This window comes from Palaemon carinicauda, chromosome 3, assembly GCF_036898095.1.
Source record: "Palaemon carinicauda isolate YSFRI2023 chromosome 3, ASM3689809v2, whole genome shotgun sequence".
NCBI lineage: Eukaryota > Metazoa > Arthropoda > Malacostraca > Decapoda > Palaemonidae > Palaemon > Palaemon carinicauda.
In genome coordinates, this window is record NC_090727.1 from 145,524,077 (window position 1) to 145,536,864 (window position 12,788).

The 12,788-nt window shown below is 35.1% G+C and overlaps 2 protein-coding genes across 2 annotated transcripts; both read left to right on the forward strand.

The window, feature by feature from the left end:
• Positions 1-350: 350 nt before the first annotated feature.
• LOC137634556 (craniofacial development protein 2-like) lies at positions 351-1,124 on the forward strand. The gene has a single exon (XM_068367010.1). The coding sequence runs from the start codon at positions 351-353 to the stop codon at positions 1,122-1,124; it is 774 nt and encodes a 257-aa protein (XP_068223111.1).
• An 8,018-nt stretch (positions 1,125-9,142) lies between these two features.
• Positions 9,143-9,916, forward strand: LOC137634564 (craniofacial development protein 2-like). The gene has a single exon (XM_068367022.1). The coding sequence runs from the start codon at positions 9,143-9,145 to the stop codon at positions 9,914-9,916; it is 774 nt and encodes a 257-aa protein (XP_068223123.1).
• Positions 9,917-12,788: the final 2,872 nt, after the last annotated feature.

A 12,788-nucleotide genomic window follows, 5' to 3' on the forward strand; every position in this document is an offset into this window, starting at 1 on the left:
GTAGACGTAACGTATACGTGTCATAATAATAAACGTATACAAATCATAGTGTAAATTAACCCTAAGACTTTTATCACATTTACAAAAGGCAAATGGAGGTCAGGCTCTATATCAAATGTATACAAAATTCTATACCTTGGAGAATGTGTGTACTAAATTTCAGAGGATAGGCCTACATCCAATATACGAATAAATAACCTAGGTCTAAGTCAAAACTTACGCCAAATGCTCACAAGAACTCCACGGGCATTTCGGCCTTCCCTTCATTGAATTCGTGACCAAACAGCGGATGTGGGTGACGTCATCAATCACGTGACAGGAAATATTTTTTTTTGTAGTAAATAAAAAATATGGAATTAACTGAGCAAGGGTGCCAAGGGGCATCTGAAGGACAGTTGACAGTTGGAACCTTGAATGTTGGTAGCCTGACCCGCCGATGCTGGGATGTGGCAGATATTATGGAGAAAAAACAAATTGACATTTTATGTGTACAAGAGACAAGATGGAAAGGAAAACAGGAAACGGAGATTGGTGAAAACTTTAAGATATTAAATAGTGGAGCCGACGAAAAAGGGAGAAGTGGAGTAGCCGTTTTCCTCAATAAGGTGATAAAGGAAAATATATTGGAGGTAGAAAGAAAAAATTGTAGGATAATTAAAATAAAATTGTGCTTTTCAGGACACATAGTGAATGTTATTAGTGCATATGCACCACAAGTAGGGTGCAGTAAGGACGTTAAGAAGAGATTTTGGGAAGAGTTGGAAGAAATTGTGTCATCAATAAAATTAGATGAAAGACTAATTATTGGAGGGGATCTAAATGGCCATATTGGATGTAATCATGAAAATATCAGCAAGATTCATGGAGGACACGGAATGGGAAAAATGAACAAAGAAGGTGAACTAATAGTAAAATTTGCACTGGCCTTTGATATGGCAATGATAAACACTTTCTTTAAAAACAAAAACTATACAACATACAGTAGTGGAGGGAGAGAAACACAAATAGATTTCCTGATGTGTAGAAGAAGTCATTTAGGAGAAGTGAAAAATTGCAAGATAATAAAAGGGGAAAGTGTTAATACACAACACAGATTAGTAACATCAGACTTTCTGATTGATTGAGTTTATAAGATCAAGAAAAGGGAGAGATATTTAAGGATAGATAAGGTCAAGGTCAGGAAAGGTTAAAAACCTATTTTAGCTACAAATCTCATGAAGTTTGGTGAGATGATTGGCCATGATCCAACAACAATTCTATTAGATTTTGCAAGTGATTTGGTCAAAGGTCAAGGTCATGATAGGTCAAAAATATATTTTTGCTACAAATCTCATGAAATTTGGTGGGATGAGTGACCATGATCCAATGATAATTTTATTAGATTTTGCAAGTGATTTGGTCAAAGGTCAAGGTCATTAAAAGTCCAAAATCTCTTTTAGCAACAAATCTCATGAAATTACGTGGGATGACTGACCATGATACAACGACAATTCCATTAGATTTTGCAAGTGATTTGGTTAATGGTCAAGATCACTAAAGGTCAAAAACATCTTTTTGCTACAAATCTCATGAAATTTGACGGGATGAGTGGCCATGATCCAACGGCAATTCTATCCGATTTTGCAAGTGATTTGGTCAACAATCAAGGTCATGATAGGTCAAAAATTTCTTTTTGCTACAAATCTCATGAAGTTTGGTGGGATGAGTGGCCATGATCCCATGATAATTTTATTAGATTTTGCAAGTGATTTGGTCAAAGGTCAAGGTCATAAAAGGTCAAAGACCTATTTTAGCTACAAATCTCATGAAATTTGGTGGGATGAGTGTCCATGATCCAACGACAATTCTATTAGATTTTACAATTGATTTGGTCAAAGGTCAAGGTCACAAAAGGTCAAAAACATCTTTTTGCTACAAATCTCATGAAATTTGGTGGAATGAGTGGCCATGATCGAACGACAATTCTGTTAGATTTTGAAAGTGATTCGGTCAAAGGTCAAGGTCACAAAAGGTCAAAAACATCTTTTTACTACAAATCTCATGAAATTTGGTGGAATGAGTAGCCATGATCCAATGACAATTCTATTAGATTTTGCTAGTGATTTGGTAAAAGGTCAGGGTCACGAAAGGTCGAAAACATCTTTTTGCTACAAATATCACGAAATTTGGTGGAATGAGTGGCCATGATCCAACGACAATTCTATTATATTTTGCAAGTGATTTGGTTAAAGGTCAAGGACACGAAAGGTCAAAAACATCTCTTTGCTACAAATCTCATTAAATTTGGTGGGATGAATGGCCATAAACCAACAATAATTTTATAAGTATTTGCAAGTGATTTGGTCAAAGGTCAAGGTCTGGTCGAAAGTCCAGGTCATTAAAGGTAAAAAACCTCCTTTTGCTACAAATCTCATGAAATTTGGTGGAATGGGTAGCCATGATCCAACGCCAATTCTATCAAATTTGGCAAGTGATTTAGTCAAAGGTCAAGGTCACTTAAGGTCAAAAACATCTTTTTGCTACAAATCTTATGAAATTTTGTGCGATGAATGGCCATGATCCAACGACAATTCTATTAAATTTTGCAAGTGATCTGGTCAAAGGTCAAGGTCACTAAAGGTCAAAAACCTCTTTTTGCTACAAATCTCTTGAAATTTGGTGGAAAGAGTGGCCATGATCCAACGACAATTCTATCAAATTTTGCAAGTGATTTAGTAAAAGGTCAAGGTCACGAAAGGTCAAAAACATCTTTTTGCTACAAATATCACAAAATTTGGTGGAATGAGTTGCCATGATCCAACGACAATTCTATTAGATTTTGCAAGTGATTTGATCAAAGGTCAAGGTCACAAAAGGTCAAAAATCTTTTTGCTACAAATCTCATGAAATATGGTGGAATGTGTGGCCATGATCCAACGACAATTCTTTTAGATTTTGCAAGTGATTTGGTCAAAGGTCAATGTCACTAAAGGTCAAAAACATCTTTTTACTACAAATCTCATGAAATTTGGTGGAATGGGTGGCCATGATCCAACGACAATTCTATTAAATTTTGCAAGTGATTTAGTCAAAGATCAAGATCAGTAAAGATCAAAAACATCTTTTTGCTACAAATCTCACGAAATTGGTGGAATGAGTTGCCATGATCCAACGACAATTCTATTAGATTTTGCAAGTGATTTGATATTTCATTGCAAAAGAATAAATCAATCCAGTAATGAAAGATATAATTTCATATGAAAAAATTATGAACTTTCCAATATGGTATTACTGATTAACATAATCTATGCACTCGTCATTAAAAGTTAGTTTTGGAAACTGTCCTGGTTTCATCATCAATCAATTAATGAAAATAAGAAAGAATAATTCCACAACATGTATTGGTTTTGCTTGGTAAAAGCCTTTTTGTTCACATTCATAGAAGGACTTACGAAAGGCAGAGTACTCGTTCCTAATATACACCGCCATTCTGTTCTAAAAATATTGGTTTCTTAAATCCTGGAATGAGCAGCTCAGACAACTGCCTCCTTTGAGAAGCCAATGTTTCTGAACATGAAAAAATATCTTACTGAATCAAAACAACTGTAAGATCTATAGTATTGTCATGCAGTACTACAAAACCTTGGTCGATACTGGCTGAGCGTAGGACGCACTAGTCCTGGATATAGCTTAATAAAATTACTAATTATGATATTAAAAGCTATAATATATGATTATATACAGAGCAGAGAAAAATACAACTCATAGAATAGACGCACCATAAGATGCTTAGTATCCTATAGGATACCCACTGCAACTGAAGTATGGACAGTAATGGTGTTCTTGAAGATAAAGGAACGGATAAGAAAAAGACTACCTCTTGATAAATCACCAAACACGCACACGCACACACATACACAAACACACACACACACACACACACACATATATATATATATATATATATATATATATATATATATATATGCATACATATGTATGTTTGTGTGTGTGTAATATACATGTAGAAATTCATATACATCTTTATACAGTATACACGCATACATATACACACATAAACAGTATATATATATATATATATATATATATATATACATATATACATATATATATACATATATATATATATATGTATATATATATATATATATATATATATATACATAGAGAGAGAGAGAGAGAGAGAGAGAGAGAGAGAGAGAGAGAGAGAGAGAGAGAGAGAGAGAGAGAGAGAGGAAAAGTATTGAATCAGATGGTCCTACCAGTATCAATTTATGCATCAGAAACTTGGAGCCTTACTAATGCCTTCGAACATAAGCTATTTACTAATCAAAGAGTTATGGAAAGAATAATGATGGGAACAAGTCGAATAAAGCTAAGAGCCAGAAAAAAAAGAGCAACATGAACACGAGAGCACATTAAAGTATTCTAATCACATTTAAGAATTTCTAATAACATTAAGAATAATAAAATGGGTTCATATAGATTACAAAAGAAGAAGGGGAAGAAAGAGAAGACGATTGTTAGACGAACTAGGAAAATTTGAGGGTATAGATTGGCATAAAAAGACCATAAACAGACTCTAGTGGATGTCTAAAGCCTTTGCCTTACAGTGGACTAGTTACTTATGATGATGATGATATTTTTCTATAACACAGACTTCCTTAAAGGCTCTCTTGAAAGAAGATTTGAGTGTATGTACTCTATAATATTGGGTCAGGAATGGATTTTAACATCCCCCCTACCCTCCTCTCTCTCTCTCTCTCTCTCTCTCTCTCTCTCTCTCTCTCTCTCTCTCTCTCTCTCTCTGGTACAGGTAAGTCAGTCATCGTGCAAGAATTAGTAGATGGGTATTTTTCTCCCATTTTCGTTACAAAATATTTTTACAATAATAATGTCCTTAACAGATTTTGAAAATCCCTTGAATAAAAATCTCAATAAAACTGTTTTTCCTTATTGATACTGTATTAATTTTCATTGTAAACATGCAGTCCCAAACAGGTGCCCTGCTCTATCTTGTTGGCAATGGTTGTTGGTTGAAGGTCATCTAGTTTGGTACTATATATTCAGTCAGAGTGAATATAAACATCTGCAGTATTTGATGTGTCCATTGTACATAATCCCACAGCAAACCTTCACCTTTGGACTATGTCGGTGAAGTTCTAAGGTCACATGTGGACGTTCTGACCCCCAGATTCTCACATGGTTTGGGTTTAGTTTCATCAATTGTAAGTCGGTCTAGCAAATTAATTGTAAACTCCTCCCGTCTTGGTATATAATTTGCTTCGAGTTCCTGTGTGAGTGGCACTTTATAAGCGTTCAATTGCAAGTGCTTTTGTTGTTATTTATGCACTGTTGGGCGAAGTGGTAGTACAGTATGTGTCTTGCAGCAGTAGGAATATACTTTGTTGGGAACAATCAAAAGCTTCTCTTACGTGATCGACATTTTTTTCTGATGATGTTGGTCGTCTACTCCTCCCTTCATCCAATACTACACTTTGTCTCCATAGATTTCTTTTCTTTTGCCAATCATGAAATGATCGAGGTGACAGTGGATTTCTTTTATGCTTAGTTTTTTAGTTTTACTGCGTCTATGCTTCCAATTTTGTTTCAATAAACCTAAACCCATATTGAGACCTACAGTATTTTAAAAAGTAGCCCTTTTTAGGACCCCTTTCAACAGTAGGCCTACCTTCTTTTTTAACAACAGAGCACCTTATACACATAAATGTAAAGTGAATGAAAATTCTAACTCTTTATGTGCATAGAACAGATCTGCTTAAAATATATCTTCCATATCTATCGTAGTATATTTTTTCAAAGTGTAAAGAGACTTCATGGTTGCCCCGTTTTAATTCTCTGATCCCTTTTTTCTTTGGACATATCATGTTATTCTACATGAAAGAAAATACTGTAGCTCAGATTCTTCAGGTTGAATGGAAATCCTTTAGTTTCTTCATAACTGTATGTATGAATCTTAGTCATATGGTCCTCACTGGGGCCTGGGAGGCCACTCAATGCTTACGTGCAACTTGGGGAAGCCCCGGGTTTTACTACGAACGGAAAGTTGCGATACTTTGGACAGCAACATTGAAGAGAGCAAGCTCGAGCGTCTGTACAGTAGAAGGCTAATGAGGGGGTGCAAAAAGGGGTGGGGCTCAAAAACTTTAATTAAACTTTAAAATAATGCGTACAGTGCACCGTGCAGAGGTGCAATGGCAGCATTTACCCCACACAAGCTTTTTTTCTCCTTTTCTAAAAATGTTGTAATGTTGCATCAGAATGTTTTTGTCATTTTCGATTCGAATCTAAGCAGAACATCATTGCATCCTCTCTCTCTCTCTCTCTCTCTCTCTCTCTCTCTCTCTCTCTCTCTCTCTCTCTCTCTCTCTCTCTCTCTCTCAATAGTAAAAAAAGGAAACTATTGGACTTAAGTTTTACTTAGAAATAATAATTTAGCTCTTACTTTTCATCGAATTTCATAAAAATTAATAAAATTTTAAAAGCGGAACAAAATGATAATTATAAGGTGAAACATTGGAGAGTACGTTTGTACGACACCGAAAAATATGGTAGGAATTAGTAAACTGTGACGGATACTGTATAAAACCTTATTGTGTTTCTCTCTCTCTCTCTCTCTCTCTCTCTCTCTCTCTCTCTCTCTCTCTCTCTCTCTCTCTCTCTCTCTCTCTCTAAGACACAGACAATCATGGCGACAATAAAAATAATATATTTAGTAGCATATAAAAATTAGTCACTTAAAAGATCATTCCATTCATAAACTATACATATCATGAATTTATAGTGTTTACTGTTATTATTAAGAAAAGAGAGAGAGAGAGAGAGAGAGAGAGAGAGAGAGAGAGAGAGAGAGAGAGAGAGAGAGAGAGAGATTAAGTTTTTTTACGAACCCCAGGATTATAATTCTAGAATACCCAATTGCTCCAACAGGGAAAAATATCCCGGTAAGAAAAGGAAATAAGGAAATAAATAAACGAAAGGAATTTAGCAGACCTAGAGTATGATGATGAAGCTATCCTTGTTAGCAGAACACCACAGGATTTGCAATGCTTGCTTACCAGAATGCATGAAACATCACACGAGGTTGAGCTGAAGATAAATAGGAGAAAGACAGATGATGAGAACGGAGTATGCAAAGGAAGATGAAATATCATAGGAAGGAGAAAGGATTAATGAGGTAGAATCATTAAAGTATCCAGTACTTTGAAATGTCAATACTTCAATTAAATTATTTAATTCCAAACATCAAAGGTACTCGGCTCAAGTACAATTATATAGTAGCCTTCAAGCAAGTTTTTTTTTTTTTTTTTTTTTTTTTTTTTTTTTTTTTTTTACCATGTGAGAGACTTGCTGTGTGTCTCAGGTTATTATTATTATTATTATTATTATTATTATTATTATTATTATTATTATTATTTACTAAACACTATGTTACATATAAATCATATTAACTATTTTTTTACACAAATAATAATAATAATATCGTGGTAGGAGACCCTCTTTTAGGCAGGTTGAGTTAAAAGTAATGGCTGCATCGGCAGAGTTTATTTTCTTATCCAATTTTTCTATTTTCCGGATAATTCTCTTCTCTAGAGCGCTACAATCAGCCAGCAGACTTGAAAAATTCATCAGTCGGGTGAATGACAAAATCGGGAAGACTTTTCAAGTATATTCTCACAAAATACAAGTAAAACTTTGGTACAGAATAGTAAAAACTACGACGCGTTTCGAGGATAAGTCCTTCCTCATCTTCTGGTAGAGAGTGAGTTGGATGCTGCAGTCGGGTGGTATTTATACCCAGGATCAGGATTAAAAGTGAAAGGGCTGGAATTTTCATCGGTTTTCATTGGTTGATCGGAGCTGATATGATATGGTGTCTGGTGTACGATGATCTCGGCCGGGAATACCAGTCTGTGACGTCACAGACTGGTATTCCCGGCCGAGATCATCGTACACCAGACACCATATCATATCAGCTCCGATCAACCAATGAAAACCGATGAAAATTCCAGCCCTTTCACTTTTAATCCTGATCCTGGGTATAAATACCACCCGACTGCAGCATCCAACTCACTCTCTACCAGAAGATGAGGAAGGACTTATCCTCGAAACGCGTCGTAGTTTTTACTATTCTGTACCAAAGTTTTACTTGTATTTTGTGAGAATATACTTGAAAAGTCTTCCCGATTTTGTCATTCACCCGACTGATGAATTTTTCAAGTCTGCTGGCTGATTGTAGCGCTCTAGAGAAGAGAATTATCCGGAAAATAGAAAAATTGGATAAGAAAATAAACTCTGCCGATGCAGCCATTACTTTTAACTCAATAATAATAATAATAATAATAATAATAATAATAATAATAATAATAATAAAAGGTTGCCATAATGATAAGATAATAATAAAATTAATTTTCTTGGAATGGGTTATCATGGCCGAGTGGGTACAGTACTGGTCATCAAAATTTTAGTTTTCCCAAAGTCATAGGTTCGAAACCTCACCACACCGGACTTTCCTATTTTTTCTCAGTCCACTCAACTAAAATTGAGTATCTACCCTCAATTCGTAGGGCCCAGCTATGGGTTACATAGCAAACTCATTAATCATGAATACAAATACAGAAATCAATGACGTAAATATACGTAAGTATACGTAACGTATACGTGTCATAATAATAAATGTATAAGTATACGTAACGTATACGTGTCATAATAATAAACGTATAAGTATACGTAACGTATACGTGTCATAATAATAAACGTATAAGTATACGTAACGTATACGTGTCATAATAATAAACGTAAACAAATCATAGTGTAAATTAACCCTAAGACTTTTATCACATTTACAAAAGGCAAATGGAGGTTAGGCTCTATATCAAATGTATACAAAATTCTATACCTTGGAGAATGTGTGTACTAAATTTCAGAGTAGGCCTACAGGCCTACATCCAATATACGAATAAATAACCTAGGTCTAAGTCAAAACTTACGCCAAATGCTCACAAGAACTCCACGGGCATTTCGGTCTTCCCTTCATTGAATTCGTGACTAAACAGCGGATGTGGGTGACATCATCAATCACGTGACAGGAAATAATTTTTTTTTTTTGTAAATAAAAAATATGAAATTAACTAAGCAAGGGTGCCAAGGGGCATCTGAAGGACAGTTGACAGTTGGAACCTTGAATGTTGGTAGCCTGACTCGCCGATGCTGGGATGTGGCAGATATTATGGAGAAAAAACAAGTTGACATTTTATGTGTACAAGAGACAAGATGGAGAGGAAAACAGGAAACGGAGATTGGTGAAAACTTTAAGATATTAAATAGTGGAGCCGACGAAAAAGGGAGAAGTGGAGTAGCCGTTTTCCTCAATAAGGTGATAAAGGAAAATATATTGGAGGTAGAAAGAAAAAATTGTAGGATAATTAAAATAAAACTGTGCTTTTCAGGACACATAGTGAATGTTATTAGTGCATATGCACCACAAGTAGGGTGCAGTAAGGACCTTAAGAAGATATTTTGGGAAGAGTTGGAAGAAATTGTGTCATCAATAAATTTAGATGAAAGACTAATTATTGGAGGTGATCTAAATGGCCATATTGGATGTAATCATGAAAATATCAGCAAGATTCATGGAGGACACGGAATGGGAAAAATGAACAAAGAAGGTGAACTAATAGTAAAATTTGCACTGGCCTTTGATATGGCAATGATAAACACTTTCTTTAAAAACAAAAACTATACAACATACAGTAGTGGAGGGAGAGAAACACAAATAGATTTCCTGATGTGTAGAAGAAGTCATTTAAGAGAAGTGAAAAATTGCAAGATAATAAAAGGGGAAAGTGTTAATACACAACACAGATTAGTAACATCAGACTTTCTGATTGACTAAGTTTATAAGGTCAAGAAAAGGGAGAAATATTTAAGGATAGATAAGGTCAAGGACAGGAAAGGTTAAAAACCTCTTTTAGCTACAAATCTCATGAAGTTTGGTGAGATGATTGGCCATGATCCAACGACAATTCTATTAGATTTTGCAAGTGATTTGGTCAAAGGTCAAGGTCATGATAGGTCAAAAATATATTTTTGCTACAAATCTCATGAAATTTAATGGGATGAGTGACCATGATCCAATGATAATTTTATTAGATTTTGCAAGTGATTTGGTCAAAGGTCAAGGTCATTAAAAGTCCAAAATCTCTTTTAGCAACAAATCTCATGAAATTACGTGGGATGACTGGCCATGATACGACGACAATTCCATTAGATTTTGCAAGTGATTTGGTCAAAAGTCAAGGTCACTAAAGGTCAAAAACATCTTTTTGCTACAAATCTCATGAAATTTGGCGGGATGAGTGGTCATGATCCAACGGCAATTCTATCCGATTTTGCAAGTGATTTGGTCAACAGTCAAGGTCATGATAGGTCAAAAATTTCTTTTTGCTACAAATCTCATGAAGTTTGGTGGGATGAGTGACCATGATCCCATGATAATTTTATTAGATTTTGCAAGTGATTTGGTCAAAGGTCAAGGTCATAAAAGGTAAAAGACCTATTTTAGCTACAAATCTCATGAAATTTGGTGGGATGAGTGTCCATGATCCAACGACAATTCTATTAGATTTTACAATTGATTTGGTCAAAGGTCAAAGTCACAAAAGGTCAAAAACATCTTTTTCCTACAAATCTTATGAAATTTGGTGGGATGAGTGGCCATAATCCAACAATAATTTTATAAGAATTTGCAAGTGATTTGGTCAAAGGTCAAAAACCTCCTTTTGCTACAAATCTCATGAAATTTGGTGGAATGAGTGGCCATGATTGAACGACAATTCTGTTAGATTTTGAAAGTGATTCGGTCAAAGGTCAAGGTCACAAAAGGTCAAAAACATCTTTTTACTACAAATCTCATGAAATTTGGTGGAATGAGTGGCCATGATCCAACGACAATTCTATTAGATTTTGGTAGTGATTTGGTAAAAGGTCAATGTCACAAAAGGTCAAAAACATCTTTTTGCTACAAATATCACGAAATTTGGTGGAATGAGTGGCCATGATCCAACGACAATTGTATTAAATTTTTCAAGTGATTTGGTCAAAGGTCAAGGTAACTAAAGGTCAAGGACTTCTTTTTACCACAAATCTCATGAAATTTGGTGGAATGAGTAGCCATGATCCAACGACAATTCTATTATATTTTGCAAGTGATTTGGTCAAAGGTCAAGATCACGAAAAGTCAAAAACATCTCTTTGCTACAAATCTCATTAAATTTGGTGGGATGAATGGCCATAAACCAACAATAATTTTATAAGTATTTGCAAGTGATTTGGTCAAAGGTCAAGGTCTGGTCAAAAGTCCAGGTCATTGAAGGTAAAAACCCTCCTTTTGCTACAAATCTCATGAAATTTGGTGGAATGAGTAGCCATGATCCAACGCCAATTCTATCAAATTTGGCAAGTGATTTAGTCAAAGGTCAAGGTCACTTAAGGTCAAAAACATCTTTTTGCTACAAATCTTATGAAATTTTGTGGGATGAATGGCCATGATCCAACAACAATTCTATTAGATTTCGCAAGTGATCTGGTCAAAGGTCAAGGTCACTAAGGTCAAAAACCTCTTTTTGCTACAAATCTCTTGAAATTTGGTGGAATGAGTGGCCATGATCCAACGACAATTCTATTAAATTTTGCAAGTGATTTAGTAAAAGGTCAAGGTCACGAAAGGTCAAAAACATCTTTTTGCTACAAATATCACGAAATTTGGTGGAATGAGTTGCCATGATCCAACAACAATTCTATTAGATTTTGCAAGCGATTTGATCAAAGGTCAAGGTCACAAAAGGTCAAAAATCTTTTTGCTACAAATCTCATGAAATTTGGTGGAATGTGTGGCCATGATCCAACGACAATTCTATTAGATTTTTCAGGTGATTTGGTCAAAGGTCAATGTCACTAAAGGTCAAAAACATCTTTTTGCTACAAATCTTATGAAATTTGGTGGGATGAGTGGTCATGATCCAACGACAATTCTAATCGATTTTGCAAGTGATTTGGTCAAAGGTCAAGGTCACTAAAGGTCAAAAACATCTTTTTACTACAAATCTCATGAAATTTGGTGGAATGGGTGGCCATGATCCAACGACAATTCTATTAAATTTTGCAAGTGATTTAGTCAAAGGTCAAGATCAGTAAAGATCAAAAACATCTTTTTGCTACAAATCTCACGAAATTGGTGGAATGAGTTGCCATGATCCTACGACAATTCTATTAGATTTTGCAAGTGATTTGATCCAAGGTCAAGATCACAAAAGGTCAAAAATCTTTTAGCTACAAATCTCATGAAATTTGGTGGAATGAGTGGTCATGATCCAACGACAATTCTATTAGATTTTGCAAGTGATTTGGTCAAAGGTCAAGGTCGGAAAGGTCAAAAATCTTTTTGCTACAAATCTCATGAAATTTGGTGGAATGAGTGGCCATGATCCAACGACAATTCTATTAGATTTTGCAAGTGATTTGGTCAAACGTCAATGTCACTAAAGGTCAAAAACATCTTTTTGCTACAAATCTTATGAAATTTGGTGGGATGAGTGGTCATGATCCAACGACAATTCTAATCGATTTTGCAAGTGATTTGGTCAAATGTCAAGGTCACTAAAGGTCAAAAACATCTTTTTACTACAAATCTCATGAAATTTGGTGGAATGGGTGGCCATGATCCAACGACAATTCTATTAAATTTTGCAAGTGATTTAGTCAAAGGT

Excerpts from the sequence above, each read along its gene's own strand:
- LOC137634564 (XM_068367022.1), top strand. The coding sequence starts at position 9,143 with ATGAAATTAACTAAGCAAGGGTGCCAAGGGGCATCTGAAGGACAGTTG.
- LOC137634556 (XM_068367010.1), top strand. The coding sequence starts at position 351 with ATGGAATTAACTGAGCAAGGGTGCCAAGGGGCATCTGAAGGACAGTTG.